Here is a 17,586-nt window from a genome sequence, read left to right as displayed (position 1 = left end):
CCCCACCCCCCCCACACACACCCTCCCAGTGGGACCCGGGAACCTGAGCATGTGTGACTTGTGTACAGAGCGATAGAACTGGAGGCTCCCTGAATGAATGTGTCCATGTGTGATGGGATGCAGAGGCCTCCTGCCTTCTGGCCTTTCAAGGGGGTACAGGGTAGAGTAACTGGGCTGGGGATCAGAGGCCCAACCCATCGGGGGAGGGACACAGGAAACTACAAGGACAGCTACTGTGAGAAGGGAGAGCGTGGCACCCAGCGTGATCGCATTGGGTCGTACCCCAGGCTGGGACATGTCTCTGTTTATTTTCTGGTTGCAGTGGACAATTCTCTTTTCCTATTGCGCATGCTGTCTCTGAATCCTCAAGTATAAACACTGAGGAAGACACCTGGCTGACCAGCATGGATGGCACTCACATGTTCAGTCTCCTGCATGATTCGCACACACGCCCTGAACCTGAGCCTGCAGAGGGTCAGATCCAGTGCCATGTACATTGTAGCCCTTCTTGTGTATTCTTACACACACACCCACACAGTGCCTGAGCAGGACTTGCACTCCGTCACTAAGCATGCATGTGTACCCTCATTCCTGTGCACGAACAACGGGGTGTTCTGAATGTCCAGCCCGGTCCCATCCATCATTCAGTGGGGTTTACTGCAAAATGCATCAGCTATGTTTAACGTAGTGGGGCATTGTCTCTTTCTGTGTAATCGGCCCCAGATCTCACCCTCATTATCCATTTGAGAAACGGATCTGGGAGTCCTTGAAGGCGAGTGAGCGCGCACAGCCTGGTTGTTTTGCTTTAAAGGAAGTAACAAGCTGCCTGTGAAGGGCGAGGAAACAGTGATGTGATGGGTTAACCACACGAGACTAGGCGTCAGATTTCTGCTCTTATTGCTGGCAGCTTCAGAACGTGCTGATACCAAGAGTTTTGTCAGCCCTGCTGTGTGCTCTGGGAGGAGGGAGCAGCACGAAGGGAGTGTGGGGGCAACTGTTCTGGAACGGGGTGATGTCTCAAGGGAGCTCTGCGGCTTTGCTTCTTGTGTGAAGCTGTCAGGGCTGAGTTTAAAACACCAGGGGCCAAACTCAGCTGTGGCCTAACTCCATGAACTTCAATGGGGTGGCAGGCATTTACTTTACAGCAGGCCTATACGTGGCCTCCCACGATGTTCCCCACCATTATTACAAGGTGGCCAATACTTGGAACATGTGAGTCACCGCTTCCTGCACAGTAGTAGGGCTGCTAATAAAACCATTTTCTTTAAAACGACTTTGTTCTGAACCTGCAGGCAGGATAAAGGGGGACTAGGGTCTGGATTGAGCTGTGTAGCTGGACTCACACCCAGTTTGCAGCATGAGTCACCAGGCCTCAGGCAGAAACTTGGAAACCTGCTGAGTGCATCTTTGCAGCGAGAGCTTTATACAGAAGATGTACATAAGAAAATATACAATTTGTTTTCTATATAAGAGTAAGAGGAGTTTTCATCCTCCTAAGAGTCATTTACACTCAGTTACAGAGGAATAAATATATATATATTTATATATATTTATATAAATCTTTAGATAAAAAAATGCAGTTAAGTTGAAATTGTGGTATTGTAAAATCCATGACGATAAACCATAGTCATCTTGTTCTCCCGCTAGGCTTTCTGGGTTAGGGGTGGGGAGAAGAGGAGGAGGACTGGAGAGCAAGATCGCTCCCCAGATATAGGCTGATACGGTGCAAACCTCTCCCCTTACATATGTAGGTACTTTGTGAGACCGCCTTCCTGTGGGGTGAGAAGAGAATCCAATCTCTAAGCTATTTCAATGTTGAGGTTCCCCAACACTAGCAGACCTCAGCCTGACCTAGAGAGATCACCCCCTGCTGGACTGTAAGGGAAACTCACTCTCCAGGTCCACTGAACCCTGAACATTGCTTCACCTGTGGTCCTCTGCCCTGACCTGCAGGGATCACCTCCTCAGGTTGGAGGAGGTTTCTGTCTGCATGAGTTGAGTGGGATGGCTTTCCTTCTGGAGCAGTCAGGGGTCGGGGGAGGGAGGAACCCTTATGGCTTTCTATTCACTTGCATCCCACTGGAAGGAGAAAGATGGAGACAAACAGGATAATCAGGGACATGGGTTTAGGTTGCCTCTGGGAAGATGACTGTGTTTTACGGGCAGGATCTAGGTTAGCTTGTGTTAGCATTGTCATGCATAGTTTAGTTTAAAAAATGCCTCTTTTAAAATACATAGATGTTGGAAAAGATTGAAAAGTTGGATTCCATCCTCCAGTCAGCAGATAGGCGAGGATTGTGAGGAGGCTAGAGGTGATCAGATACATCAGAAATGTCTCTTGACAGATGGTAGAAGCTTATGGGTGGACTTGGATGGAGTCAGTAGTTTTCTGATTAGTTGAAGTGGCCAGTCACCTGGACAAGCCATACCAGGGCCTGTTAGGGCAGAGGAGGGAGAAAATGAATCTATGTTTAAAGGTTTTTTAAGCAGATCCAGGGACTTGAGGCTTTTTCATGGTCTCATGAATGGCTTACACAACTGTGAGTCAGGAGACACCTGACCTCCTTTTCAGAGGTGCCAAACAACCCCAGTTTCCACTGGACACCAGGCCGATGGGTTCTGTGATCCTGGCTCTTCCACTATTTTGCTGTGCAACTCTTAAGTAACTTACCTAAAATTTCAAACTTGGCTGCCTGAACACACACACCTGAGGCCTAGATTTTCAAAAGCAACAAGTGATTTGGGGTGCCTGGGCTGAGACACTGCAAAGAAGCCTGATTCTCAGAGCACCTTCCCTCTGAAAATCAGACCCTCTTAAAATGTTTCAAGCTGGGCACCTAAAAGGCACAAGTCATTCATAGAGATTACACCTTAAATCAGTATATATAGGCATCTCAATAAGTCACTTGCCTCTCAGAGGTGCTGAGCACAACTCTCAGTGCAAGCAGGGGAAACTGTAGGTATTTGACCCTTGTAAAGATCAGGACACTTAATTAGGTGCCTTAGGATGGATCTGTGTGCCTAGCTTGAAGGTATTTCGTTTTCACATCTGTACAACAGGGATAAATTCTCTGACTCATGAGTTGTGAGAATCAGTTCACTGATGTTGGGAAATTGCTTTTGTAGAGCACCCTGTATGTGAGGATCTCAAGGCAAAGTATTATTATCATCGTCGTTTTGTTATTCCACCCTTCTGGAGGAGGGCTCTGGAATGGGGGTTTGGCTTTCTCCTCTTCCTGCCCGAGAAGGGAGAGTCTCCTACATACACTAAGTTAAGCACTGTGGTTTAGAAAAGTAAAGTTTCCACTTCCAGTGCGGAAGTCTACCAGCCCTGCCTGGAATGGCTGGTATTTGCATCTGTAATCAATAACATCTGCCAGCCGTCCAGGAGAAATGGCATCACTCCGGGAAGGGGTAGAAGAGCTGGTATCTCCTCTGGCACTCAGGACATATAGCTTTGTTTTCACCATCTCTTTAGCCATGGATGTAGAAAACAAAGTTTGGGCCTGGTGAACTGGGAATCGGAGAGCCACAAGTGGCTGCTCCCTACCTCTTCTGTTAGAGCAGTAAAAGTGGTTGTCACTGTTACTTAAACAGTGCCGTAAAGGTGCCCAGCATGTTACAAATCAAAAAAGAAAAGGTCCCTGTCCACACAGCTTACAAACTTAGAGCCTGATCCAAAGCCCCGTAGAAATCAATGGGAGTTCTTCCAGTGACTTCAGTGGGCTTTGGATCAGGCCGTCAGACAAACAAAACGCTGAGCAGCAGCTGAGGTGCAAGAGGGCACAGTAAAACATTGGTGAGGTTCTTGGTTTTCTGAATCCTTAAGATAATACACTCAGCAGCTTTCAACAGAGGGAGATGGGTCTGTGATGTATTTGCATATCAGTGTCCAGACTGAGGATCAACAAGATCTTTGCTTATGGCCCAGGCAACCCTATCTCCTGTGTCACCTTCTCCCTTTCTCCTCCCTGCTCTTACCTTCCTACCTCCTGCACCAACCTTCTGATTCAAAACCCGTTTGCTGTCTCTGCTCTCCCTTCTCTGGGGCACAGCTCTGGGCTCAGCAGGACACCATGTTCCAGGGCACAAGGCCTTGTTTTTAAATCAGTGCTTTAAATAAATAAACGAGGTGCTGAGCTGACCCCAGGAGAGCCAAGTCTTCTGCTTAGATACTGAACCAGGTACAAGATGGGTGGCCTTGGTGCCACCTTTCCCCACTGTGCCCTGCCAATGGGTTTCCAAGCTGAGCTGGAGAGACCTTTGCTAGGATATGAGAGTAGCTCGGGCTCTGCAGCCCAAGCAGTCACTGGCTTCTTTACTGAGAGTGCCAGCAAGAATGCAGGTGGGGTCGTGGATGATGTTCCACTGAAAACTACACTGTGGCCACCAGCGTATTGCATAGAGCTCACTGCCCAGCTGTCTGATGGCAGTGATTTTTGGTCATTACCCACCTTGCCCACATTTGACAGAGGCTAATGGTTGAGTGTCCCATCCCCAATCCCCTGACCCATCCACTTCCCCCAGAAAGGCCTTTTGGGAAGAAAACTGGGAAACTTTAGAAAAATAAAAGGCTTATGATCCCTAGTCAAGACAAGACTGTGGGCTAAATCCATCCCTAGTTTGACTCCATTGATTTCACTGGGTCTACACCAGGGATGAATTTGGCCTAACGTTTAAGGGTATGTGTACACAGCAAAGAAAAACCTGCAGCTGGCCTGTGCTAGCCGATGCGGGGCTTGGACTGTGGGGCTGTTTCATTGCTGTGTAGCCTTCTGGGCTTGGGTCCTAGAGCTTGGGCTCTAGCCCAAGCCCAGAAGGCTACACAGCAATGAAATAGCCCTACAGCCCAAGCCCTGTGAGACTGAGTTGGCTGGCAGAGGCCAGCCACGGGTTTTTCTTTGCTGTGTACACATACCCTAAATAGATATTTCACCTTTACTTGCCCTCTGAGGCCTGTATTTGAGAGTCTGCTTTTGCTCTGTGGAGCTGACACCATCACAGCCGCTCAGGAAAGAATTCCCATCACGGCTCTAGAAGGCTGCGGGCTCAGAGACTGTGGTGTCATCCACTGTTGCTAGGGCAATGAAGACTCTTGAAGGGGAGCCAGCCTGATGGGAGGGGAGGGCGTTAAACTACAAGAGAAGGGTGAAAAGAGGGAACAAATGAGCACTCATCTAGCAGAAAATCAAGCTGTTGAGAACAAAATTAATCAAGTCACCAAAGGACGTGAAGAGAAGAAATTGCTAAATTATTCTACACCAAGGCTGGAGCTAGGTATTAAACTAGAGGAATTGGAATTGCTCAGTTGTGAGCATAAATTTGACCTAGTTGGTATTATTGTAACCTGAGGGGAGGAGTCACATTATTAGAACGTAAAAATCAATGGTCATAACCTACTAAGAAAGGCTTGAGTGGGCGAAACGGGAAGGGGAGCAGCATTCTGTCAAAAATGGCATTACCTGTCTCTGAGTCACTGACAGCTTGGAAGATAATGGTCTTGAATGCTAATAAATCAGTGTCCTAACAGATAATGCATAGGAAGGGGTACTAGTTGGTGTCTGCTGTGAATCACACTAGAGAAAAGGATGGCAGGCTCCTTAAGCACTTATCTGTATTGTATATGGTGGGGAAACTGCATTATCGATGGGGTCCTCAATCTGATGACCTGTTGCAGATCTGACAGAACTAAAATGTCCTCCGAATTTCTAAATATTACAGATGACAGTTTTCTGCCTCAAAAAGTGTTGCATCCTACCAGGGGGAGTTCTATATTCGACCTCGTCTTGACAGACAAAGAGAAATGGATCATGTAACTAAAAATTAATGGTAGCTTAGGCACAAATGATCATGATTTGTTCACATTTGTTATGTGCAAATAGAATAAAGTCCAAACCCATATACTTGGTTCTTCAAAAGGACCAGTTTCATAAAACAATTATGAGCCAAATCAGCTGAGAGAGAGAATTTGAACAGAAAAATGTGAATGATGATTAGGAATTGTTTGAGACCATTTTACAAGATACCCCAAAAGCCACATTCAATAAAGAAGGCTACACTGGTTAAAAAACTAGCCTGGCTTAGAGGGGAAGTGAAAGCAGCTATAAAAATAATTATGTACGCCCAAGCCAAATGGAAGAAAAGGGAAGTTGATAGTTATGAATATAAATCAAAAGGTAGGAATTGTAGAAAATTGATAAGGCAAGCAAAAGGACAGAAGGCGAACTCTATGGCCAGCAGAGTTAAGGAATGTAAGTATATTAGGAGCAAAAGAATCCTAGCAGTGATATTGGCCTGTTACTAAATGGAAATGGTAAATTGTCAATGATAATGCAGAAAAGACAGAAGTGTTCAACAAATATTCATTCCATATTTGGGGAAAAGCTAGATGATATAGATGATGAAACAGTTCCCATTCCAACAGTAATTTGGGAGAAAGTTAAAAAGCAGCTACTAAAGCTAGACATTTTGGAATCAGCTGGTCCAGATAACTTTCATCCAGGAGTTCTCAGACAGCTGGTTGTGGTGCTCTCTAGACCATGTATGTTGATTAACAGTAAGTCTTGGAAAAGAGGGGAAGTTCCAGAGGACTGGAAGAAAGCTAAAGTTGTGCCAATATTTCAAAAGGGTAAATAGGATGACCCAGGTAATTCTAGGCCTGTCAGCTTGACATCAATCCAAAGCAAAATAATGGAATGGCAGATATGGGACTTGATCAATAACGAATTAAAGGAAGGTAATTAATGCCAGTCAATGGAATTATGGATTTATGGAAAATAGATCCCATCAAACTAACTTGATATCTCTTTTTGAGATCACAAGTTTGGTTGATAGAAGTCATGGTATTGATGAAATAGTCTTAAAACTTTTGTAAGGCGTGTGAATTGGTGTACCACGTGACATTTTGTTTAAAAAAAACCCTAGAAGGATACAAAATTAATATGGCACACAATAGATTAAAAACTGGCCAAATAATAGATCTCAAAATGTAAGTGTAAATGGGGAAATCATTTTCAAGTGAGTGTGTTTCTAGTGGGATCCTGCAGGGATCAGTTCTTGGCCCTATGCTAACGTTTTTATCAATGAGCTGGAAGAAAACTTCATCAGCAATAATTTTATGTTTGCAGATGTTTGCACACAGATTGGGGGAGTGGTAAATAATGAAGGACAGGTCACTGATACAGAGCAATCTGCATTGGTTGATAAGTGGGGTGCAAGCAAACAATACGTGCTTTAATGTGGCCAAACCTAAGGTCATACATTTAGGAACAAAGAATGTAGGCCACACTTACAGGATGGGGGACTCTATCCTGGAAAGCAGTGTCTTTGAAAAGGACTTGGGGGTCATGGTGGATAATACGTTGAACATGAGCTCCTAGTCTGATGCTGTAGCCAAAAGAGCTACAGTGATCTTTGTGTGTATAAAAGGAATCTGGAGCAGGAGTAGGGAGGTTATGGTAAGTCTGTGTTTGGCACTGATGCAATTGCTGCGAGAATACTGTGTCCAGTTCTGCTGTCCACAGTTCTAGAAGGATGCAGATAAATTTGAGAAGGTTCAGAGAAGAGCCACAAGAATGATTAAAGGATTGGAAAACATGCCTTATACAGTAGAATCTCAGAGTTATGAACACCAGAGTTATGAACTGACCGGTCAACCGCACACCTCATTTGGAACCGGAAGCACGTAATCAGGTAGCATCAGAGACCAAAAAAAAAAAAAAAAAAAGCACATACTGTACAGTACTGCGTTACACGTAAACTAGTAAAAAAAGACTTGACAAGGTAAGGAAACTGTTTCTGTTCTTGTTTCATTTAAATTAAAATGGTTAAAAGCAGCATTTTTCTTCTGCATTGTAAAGTTTCAAAGCTGTATGAAGTCAGTTGTAAACTTTTGAAGGAACAACCAGAACATTTTGTTCAGAGTTAAAAACATTTCAGGGTTACGAACAATCTCCATTCCTGAGGTGTTCGTAACTCTGAGGTTCTACCGTAGTGAGAGACTAAGGCGTGTATTCTATTTATCTTACCAGAGGGAAGATTAAGGGGTGACTTGATCTGTCTGTAAGTACCTATGTGGTGAACAAAACTTTGGCAGTAAAGGGCTCTTCAATCTAGCTCACAAAGGTACAACAAGTTCCTATGGCTGGAAGTTGAAGCTAGACAAATTCAGACTAGAAATGAGGCACAATTTGTCGTCAATGATGGTAATTAACCATTGGAACAACATACTAAGAGTTGTGGGAGATTCTCCATCACTGGAAATGTTTTAAATCAAGGTTGGATGTTTTTCTAAAAGATTTTCTCTAGTTCCAACAGGAATTAGCCCAGGAGAGTTCTCTGGCCTATTATACAGGAGGTCAGACTAGATGATTAAAATGATCCCTTCTGGCTTTATAACCTATACATTTAGGTCATGGCAGGTAAATGGATTAACTGTTTTGGAGGTGATCCTTCGTCTCAGTGAAGTCCAGGGTAAAACTCCCATTGACTTCAGGGGGACCAGGACTTGGTTTAAGTCTGTGTGAGATGGAAGGAGAAGGAAGAAGAACAGGGTGTGGTTGTGAAAAGCTTCTTACCTGTTTAATGGCGGTTTCCTTTCCTGGGCCTCCTGGTGGGGAGTTTGCAGCTGCGGAGTGCGGCAGTGTCTCTTATCTGCTGCCCTCGGTACTGAGATGGTGAGGCACAAACCGCATCAGGGCGGGAGCGGCTGGACTCCAACCACCTGGGGAAGGACAAACAGAAAACCCCTAAGCTTCAGAAGGGGACAGACTACTGCTCACGTGGGCTGCCAGAGGAGACCGGAAACTGCATTACTGACCAAGTGTCAAGTTATTGGTATTGCCTCTTCCTCCTCACCGGGCACAACTAACCGGGACCTTCCCCCTGGACCTGGTCAGTGGGCACCAGATTGGGTAGGGGAGAGAGAGAAGTGAGTGTCTCTTACTTGCGCAGAGCTGCTAGCTGACAGGAGCAGTGCCAAGGATTATTGGACAGGGTGAAGTTCTCCAGGCTGCTGAACGGGAAGTTCCCATGTAGCTGGTTAAGTCTGTTGTTCTCGATGTGAACAGTCTTCAGTGTGGTCACTCCAGCAAATGCTTTATCTGAAAACTAAAGCACAAGGGGAGATGCGGATCGCTGTGACTCGGGTGAGTGGGGGATGTTCTCCATTCCCTTCTCTTCCAGGCCGCCTGTGTTCATGGCTTTTAGTGACAGCAGCGGGGCTGGAGAGAGTGGGAGAGGGTAAGGAGCAAGGAATTTCCTCCATGGCTCCCTGGAGGGATTCAGGAGGCAGAAGCATGGAAGGTGTTTTTCTTTTTCAGTGATGGATTTTAGTTCCTCCCACCACAGGGTGGCTAAAGCCCAAGCCCCTCCCCATTTGCTCCTTGCCTTCCACAGGCCCCTCCATATAGCCCAAAGAAAAGCTGAGGTCAGGCCAGTCCCATTTGTTTCTAAAGCATGCTCCTCCTCTCTAAATGGGCCGCGACATTTCCTGGGTACAAACCTTTCCAGGGCTGGAATTCCTCCCAGTCCCTGTTGCGTTCCCGCTCATGGAACTGTTGATGGAGGGAGTGTTTGTGGAGTCTGAAGGGCCTGTAGGCTTTGGCAGTGCCCCGTGGGCTCTGAGTGGAAAGTTACACTTGGCTTCAGAGCGCTGTAGATGCAGCAGGGCAGGCGTCCAGTGCCTTGGTCTCCTCACCTCTCTCTCTCTCCCTCTCCCTCCCCTCCCTAATGGGTTGTTTGCAAGTCTGTGTGTTCGTGGCCTATGGGCAGGCTTTAAAATATAGCCCCCTTCACGCACTGAGAGTAAAATGCAGTGTGCCAGAGAGAGAAAACTGGCAATTGTGCACCTCCTGTTAGCCATCTCCCCTTCTCCCCATCCCAATCCTACTTGTCCATAGGGACTTAGTTTGGAAGAATTTGTGTAAAATGCAAACCCATCAGCGCAAACTTCCCTGCAGCCCATTGGTTACAGAGGAAACTGTTGACTGCATGGGTGCTTCTCTTAGCAATAACAAACTTGTTTTCTTCCCCCCCTTTCCTGTTCTTTTCAGAACCGTGGGAAGGGGAGAAAACAGATTTGTTATCTCCAGAGACGCATCCATCGGTCCACCAGAAAGCTCTGTGTCAAATACCCATCTGTGTATTTTCATGTCTCACTGATCACTCCTCAGACATGTCCTCTCAGTGTGCGTCCCAGCTCCTGCAGCTATGCCATCTCAGGCTGCAAACCTGGGAGATCTTACAAACCAAGCAGCGTCGGGTTGGATTAGTGCTTGTATAAGAGACCTCCGAAGTCCTGCAGTGAGTAGTCTTGGGAAGTCAGCAGGTGACAGCCCCCTATGGTTCAGCACAGAATAAATCCCAGCGGGTTCTACTATGCTGCTGCCAGTGCTGTCTCTCTGATGAGATGTGAAACCAAGGTCCTGACCACTTCTGGTGCTTTGTGCAGCATGGGTGTTTGACGCCAGTGTCCTGGCCAAATTCCAGTTTGAGTAATTCCGTTCTGAGCACCTAAATTCCCCCTGCGGTTTTAATCTAATATGGCATTCTACTTCACTTCCTGTTCCAGTTGTTTTGTAATGCTGCCGTGTGTTGTTAAACAGCTGCTGTGCTTTATCTCCGAGCTTCAGGCACTTTGGGATCCTTCAAGATGAAGGTCCTTTTGTAGATGCAAGATGATTATTGTTCACTTTTGGGGGGGCACATAGCTAATATGGTACTGAGCCCTGTTAGAAATGGGTGTCATAATATCTTTGTTTAAAGCTTCGGAGAAGAGTCTGGTCTCTTTGTTTCCGTGCGTGTGAGAGGACTTCCCAGTACTAGAGTTGCAAAATTGTTTAAGATCTCTTTCTTTTCTGGTGTGACAATGGTGATGTTAATTGCAACAGTGACAGGGATTCTCATCTGGAACAATTTCGCACATCCGAGTGGCTATAGAATTTTGAAACCACACAGAAGAATCCAACCCTATCAGAGAAGAGGAGCTGAGAATGGTATTTCCTGGGGGGTGGGGTGGGGAAATGGCTGCAACACAGATATTATCACCATTGCATACTTTAAATACCACCATCACCTGGCCACTGTGTCCAGGGAGACTCACATACATACATATGGATCACATGGGTCATATGGATACAAGGCCTTTGGCAAGCGTGAGGAGAAAACTAATTTGTGTGTGTCTAGGCTGCAGTCAGGTGTGGCTGCAGCACGTGTAGAGGTACCCAAGCTAGCTTTGATCTAGCTAGCTCAAAAACCAATAGCAAAGCCACAGCAGCATGGGCTAGCTGCTCAAATAATTACCCAGGGTCCCAGGTGGGCTTATATAACATGCCTTGCCACGACTTCACTGCTACTGTTATTCAAGTTAGCTAGATCAAAGCTAGCTCGGGTGTGTCTACACATGGGTGCAGTTGCTCCTCTGACTGCAGTGTAGACATACCTTTAGAGTGAAAAAATGAAAACTGTGGAGCAACCATGGCTGACCGTGTTCATAGTGAAATGGGAATGATCATCTGGTGGCATGCCTCTCTCGGTTGTACTAATCAAATGGTCCAGACTTTGTTATGAGGGCACTTGGCTGCAGGAAGTGCCATATTTCATATGAGACCTCAAACAAAGTTCCTGTCGATTACTGACCACTAGTAGGTCCTTAAAGCATCAAGAGCACTTTTTTGCAAAGCTAGCGGTGTTAACCCTCGTGTCTTGGCTAATTTGTATAATTCTGTTCTGCCTAGCCAAACTCCTTCTGCAGTTTAGGTTGGATCTGGCATTCTTTTCCACTTTTGCATACAAAGGAAGTGGTGTGTGCACTGTGAAACAGCTGCTGTGTTCCACCCCAGAAGGGACTCCATTGGTGGATGAAATGGTTCCTCTATGCACCTTGTCGACCAGTTACATGTGGTTGGATCTCTCCAATCTGAAAGAAGCTACAGGAGATGTGAGATGATATCAGAGGTAGTTTTTTATATTGGAATGTTGTTAAAATGATGGCAAAAAGTATGAAAGATGAGGGACAGTCAATGTGCAGAATTATACCGAGACAACCCCGTTAAAACAGCAATGCAGCACGAGATAATACACATAACAAAGAACTACCATCGATCCACTGAGCAAGTTCACCACTGGTGAGAGTGAATATAACTCTATGGACTTCAGGCAATGCACGCCTGTAAGTCAGCAATGACTAAACCCTTCATCTCTAGCTAGCAACGTATTGATCAAACAGATGGAAGAACTTACTCGACATCTGTTTGCTGTAAAATTCCATTCTCATGCCCAAGGTACTGTTCTCCAGATTAACAAGGTCACTGCATAGCTAGACTGAATTCATAGACTTCCAGTTTGTTCAGCTAATTCCTTGATGGTATAAAGAGCGCTTGCATCTGTTGAGCATCCCAACATCTTGGACTCATTAAATCTCATCTTGTCTCTGGTGTCTCTGCATCTAGTTTCACATTTAATCTGTATCTTCTGATTTATGCGTGATGAGACCAGATAGAATCTGAGTTGATGCCCCCAGTAGTGACATGGCAGCGTCACTGAAGGATGACATGCTCGTCATCTGTGGAGTCCTTCCATAGATGTGTCAGCAGATAATTTCCAGGTGAATGAGTTTGATTACACCAATCCGTATGGGGACTGTAATCTCGAGAATAGGAAAGAGATGAAATGTCGACGAAGGGACACTGTGCTGCTATAGATACTGTCCTCCTCAACCTGGATAAATTCCAGCTTCCTAGCTTGGCATTCTGGGATGCTGTATTGCCTTTGTAACGTGGATGTTCTCTAACTCCCAACACCGTTGGGCAGCTCTCTGCTGCTGTTGGGTTGTGTCCTTCTGAATGCAGATGCTCTGCACACCCCAGCACAGTATGATGCTGGCTCCGTGTTGCTAGAAGGCGCTCATCTTTTTCACTGGGATGTTCTCCATCCCTCTGCACCACATGATGAGGTACTGCCTTGCTGTGAGGTGCTATCCTATTTCCCCTGGATACTCTCCATCCCTGTGCTTCTTGGCACAGCATCTTGGGATGTTTTGAGCTGCTCTTTCATCATCCTGTTGCATCCCAACAGAGCAATGTGGGACATTGCTGCTTTGAGGTCCTGTCCTTCCTGAGCTGGATATGTGCCTTTACTGCCTGGTATTCCAGGGGTCCTGTTGCAAGTAGCTCCTTCAGCGTGATGCTCCTACCCGTGGCCCTGACTTTTTCCATGAGAAAAAGAGGGGTATTTTGCTGGGTTACCTGAATGTCCCTCCTGCTCTCTGGGTAGAAACAGGGCTCCTTTGTAAAAGGCTGCAAGAGTTTCTCTTGAGAGCTCATCAATAGACAAACCTTTCTTTATAGAGTGTAAAGTTGGAAGTTTTTTTTAAAAAAGGTAGAAGATGGACATGTGTGCACTGGGTACCTGTCTGCACTGCACTAGGAAGAAACTGCTGCTATTCATAATGCTTCTGGAGGAATCTCCTTCCCCCCACACTTCGAACCGACAGCAGGTACAGGCTGCAGCTCAGGAGACGGGGCAGTTCAGCTCTACCAGTCCACTGTGTCCTGCCAGTTTGAGCACGGGGCAGCCCCTTGCCTCTTATTTCCCCAACCCCACCTCCCAAGGCTGGGAGGTCTTTGCTCATTTATTTCAGAGCACCAGAATATATTTCCCATTGGAGCTGGGCCCCACCGCCCTTCCGCTGGGCTCAGTGAGCCCAGGAGAGCTTAGCATCCCATAGCACAAGAGGAGGGGGTCCTCTCGTTTTTATTCATCACGTGGATGTTCAAAGGTTCAGGTGCCTTTTTTAATTGCTAGTGAACCCTTCACCCTTCTGCCAAAACTGTGACCCTGAGTCTCCTTTTCCTCAGACCCATGCAGATCAGGACAGAAGCGTGACAGCACTGTAAGTGAGAAGAGAACCAGGCCCTACGTTTCGATTTGAAAGGGGAGGGAGGGTGGAAAGGAACCTACCTTTTCCAGGCCCATGTTGTCCAGACTGAGGGTCTCCATGTAGCGCCCGAAGGACTGGAAGGCATAGTCGGGAATGACCTTCATGGGGTTGTGAGAAAGCTTCAGGTCCTCCACTACCCTCAGCTTGCTCATTGCAGCCACTGGGTAAGTGCTCAGCTGGTTCTTATCCAGATGGAAGACAGCTAGGTTTTCCACGTCATCCAGGGCCCCGGGCTGGACGGAGGAGAGGGAGTTGTCAGAGAGGTAGAGCCAGCGCAGGTCCTTAGCACCGCTGAAGGCCCCCGATCTCAGCTCTCGGATCTTGTTGCTGCCCAGCTGCAGGATGAAGAGGTTCATGAGTGGGGAGAGGAGCCCCTTGGGCAGGTCCGAGATCTTATTGTGGTCCATGTACAGGTACGTGAGCTCCGACAGGTCGTCGAAGGCACCCATCTTGATGACGCTGATATCGTTATTGGACAGGTAAAGGTAGACAAGCTGCTTCAGCCCCCGGAAGGCACCGCTGGAGATCTCCTTGATCTGGGAATGCTGGAGGTGGAGGGACACGAGCCCTTTCATCTCCCTGAAGGCGTTGGTCGGCAGGACGGGGAAGTTGTTCCTCTGCAGATTGAGGAGCCGCGTTTGCTCGGACACCTTGGGGATCTTCTTCAGCCCGACGTTGTCGCAGATGACGTGCTGGAGCTCTCCTCCATGGCAGTGGCAGCTCGAGGGGCATGCCTGGAGGATAGGGAGGAGGCACACCAGCAAGCTGAGGAGGCTGAGGAAGAAGGCTGACCGGTCCATGGCCAGCACAGGGATCCGTGTAGGAGGGAAGAGCAGCGGCAGGAGGAGGGAGACGAGCGAGTGAGAGTCTGCAGCAAGCTGAACACAGCCCTATTTATAATGCTGTTATTAAAAAACGAAATCCCTTCCCACAAACCGCAGGCAGCAGCCAGACTCTGACTTGGAAGCGACTGACTTTGGGAGTTCAGTGTGACTTTAACCCCTTTGGGCTTCTTCAAACCTCCACTGCTGTGCTGCAGACAGCAGGCTGGAGCAGTTTTCCCCATGGGACAGGGAGGTAAATGGGCAGAGAAAACAGCGTGTGTATCTGCCTTTTGGGGGGATCTCTTCGCTCCCCACTGAAGCAGGTGGTGATAAAGCCCTCGGTGACTCAGAGATGGAGAACCAAGTCCAGGGATAGGGGACACAGAACCTGTCCCCCTTCAGTGCCAGACTCAGGGGGTATGGCAGGGATCATTAACTGGTACAGGGCCCACCCCTCCTGTACTGATGTTTTCCATGTGTTTACTGGTGACATTTTAACATGGGTGGAATCTTGAACTATTTTCAGAGGCTTTAAAGATAGGGAGAAACCCTGTTGTTATATAGGGACAAACCCTGGCATCCTTATTCTGTCCATCTCCCACTTATTTCCTGTGCGAGGATTGAGTGAGATTGGGAGCAATTGGGGGTAGGTTCAGTGTGTGGACAGCTCCAGGTGTATTGTGGGTGCCACTGTAGTGCTAATAATGGATGAGGACTTCAGGATCTGTCATGGTCAGAGAAAGATGAGGTGGGGAGAAGCCTAGTTCCTGCTGAGCTAGTCACAGTCTGACCAACCTGGGACTGAAGGGCAGCTGGCCCTATGGTGATATGGTAGTGGGGAAAGACTCTGGCGGTGTGAGCTATGGGGGACAGACACCCTGCCGTTTGGTGATGGGGCAGCAGTTGAGACCTCCATGATGTGGTGGGGACAGAGACTGGCTGATGTCCCGTTAGGGAGAACTTTAGCCAGAATGGAATAATGGGGTTGTGACCCCGATGTTGTGATACCCTGGGGAGCAGTAGCTAAGGTGCCGTGTGGTTTTCAGGTAGCACCTGGGGCTTCTGAGTCAGAGGTAGGGGAGAGGGGAAGACATGATGGCTCGGACTTTGGTGAAGGGGCTCATGTCACGTCAGGCTAACGGCATCACAGGCAGTGGGGCTGGGTGCTTTGGTCAGGTTAAGGGATTACAAAGAATAGCAACAAGGAGGTGGATTAAAGATCTGGAGGGTGCCGCTTGCTCTCCCCTTGGAGGGGAATTAAGGGAAGGAGGTAGGATCTCTAGGTCTCTCTCCCTTTCTGAGTGTGAGAGGGGAGAGATCAGGGGAGGAATTGTGGTGTGGAGGTGGTAAATGGAACATTTTGAGCTGGTTTCTAGCCAGTTCCTGGCAGTAGCAAACAACTGAGAGCCGAGCACATAACTGGGAGCTTGTTGAGGCTTCCACCTCTGAAGCTGGCTACAAAGCCCCGACGGAGTGTTTATGGAGGCGAGACAGTCTCAAGAAAGGGAGGAAATCCAAGGGCTGACTTAGGACACAGAGACTGACTTATTCACAGGGATCTCTGGGTTTTTCCATTGTTGAGATGTGGAATTAGCCATCCCTCCTGAGCATGCTCCAGAGGGTGTTATGCAAACTGGCTGACAGCATCCAAGCCTCTGTTTTGCAGATGAACATTTTAATGGGGCTATTTACTTTATTTTTTCATTTTGGGGGTGAACTTTGTTTCTCTTGAACCTTAGAGACAGCTAACATTGGCTGACTGGAGATGTAATGTAGACAATCTGGTGCAAACCTTGCCATGCAGCTCTTCCCGTACTCCTCAGTCCGGCCAGGCAGCATGCTGCCAATCAAAGCCTGGATCCTCTTCTCCATCCTCGGTATGTGAGGAGTTCTCACTGGTTTGCGTCCTGAGATGGAACAATAGAGGAAGCCTGGATTTTCGAGCTAGCTATTCTGTGGTCAGACATCTGTTAAACAGATGGCACAAAACGTGTGTGTTTGTGGCCTAATAAGAACTTGAAACGGGGTCTCCAGAACTGAAAGGCGAGTGCATTGACTACTCTGACACCTAGTTTAATGCAGTGTTGTTGTAGCCACGTTGGTCCCAGGATATTACAGAGACAAGACGGGTGAGGCAACAGAAGTTGGTCCAATAAAAGATATTGCCTCACTCACCTTGTCCACGTAATGTAACGTCTCTTTGAGATTCCTGATCAGGACTTTGGAGCAACTAAAGAAGTGGCACCCCAGAAATTCTTTCCCAGGCTTTCCACTGGGAGCTCCGTCGTGCGGTGAGAACTCCCGTACAGCATGGGAATGATTAGTAAAGCAATTCCCAAAATTTCATCTTTCTCTTTCTATCTGTGAACAGACTGCGGCTTTCTCAGACTTACTCCAAGTTATTTTCTGAATAATTTCTATTAATAATACCTGAGCTGTATCTTGTGTGTGAACAGTTCATTGGCAGCATTTGAAATGCAGCTGTTTTGTTTGGACACCTAGGTCACATGGTATATCTCTGTTCCTTGGTTGGATAAATGTAACTCTCAGAGTTAGGTTTCCTCTGTAAATAGTTGGCCTTATACCTTTCAACGTTCACTTTCCCCCTCTTCCTCACAATGTTAACTAACAGTTTGGTTTCCATGGACATGCCTGCCAGCAGGGGTCAGACTGAGAATAAAGATAGTGGTACTTTTCCAAACTCCACCCATAAAATAAGCTCCTCCCATATGTGTCACCTGTGGGTTGCCAAGTGGTTTAAATTAAGGGACTCTTGGGTTTGCCCTTTAAAGATGGGGTGGGGTGTTTTACCCACTTGTGGCT

At 47.1% G+C, this 17,586-nt stretch overlaps 2 protein-coding genes across 4 annotated transcripts in view; one reads left to right on the top strand and one right to left on the bottom strand.

The window, feature by feature from the left end:
- ACSF2 (acyl-CoA synthetase family member 2) overlaps positions 1 to 17,586 on the top strand; it is a 58,753-nt gene that overhangs the window by 27,050 nt on the left and 14,117 nt on the right. The gene's annotated exons all lie outside the window — the stretch shown is intronic.
- CHAD (chondroadherin) lies at positions 1,514 to 14,794 on the bottom strand. The gene is made up of 4 exons (XM_084648022.1): positions 13,960 to 14,794; positions 8,945 to 9,108; positions 8,577 to 8,722; positions 1,514 to 2,435 (listed from the first exon to the last, which is right to left on the bottom strand). The coding sequence occupies exons 1-3, from the start codon at positions 14,737 to 14,739 to the stop codon at positions 8,581 to 8,583; spliced, it is 1,086 nt and encodes a 361-aa protein (XP_084504148.1). The 5' UTR covers positions 14,740 to 14,794; the 3' UTR covers positions 1,514 to 2,435; positions 8,577 to 8,580.

The sequence above is a fragment of the Lepidochelys olivacea genome (genome assembly GCF_965140295.1).
Source record: "Lepidochelys olivacea isolate rLepOli2 genome assembly, chromosome: 14".
Classification (NCBI taxonomy): Eukaryota; Metazoa; Chordata; order Testudines; family Cheloniidae; genus Lepidochelys; species Lepidochelys olivacea.
Note: the sequence above shows the minus strand (reverse complement) of the source record. Positions and strands in the feature narration are given on the sequence as shown.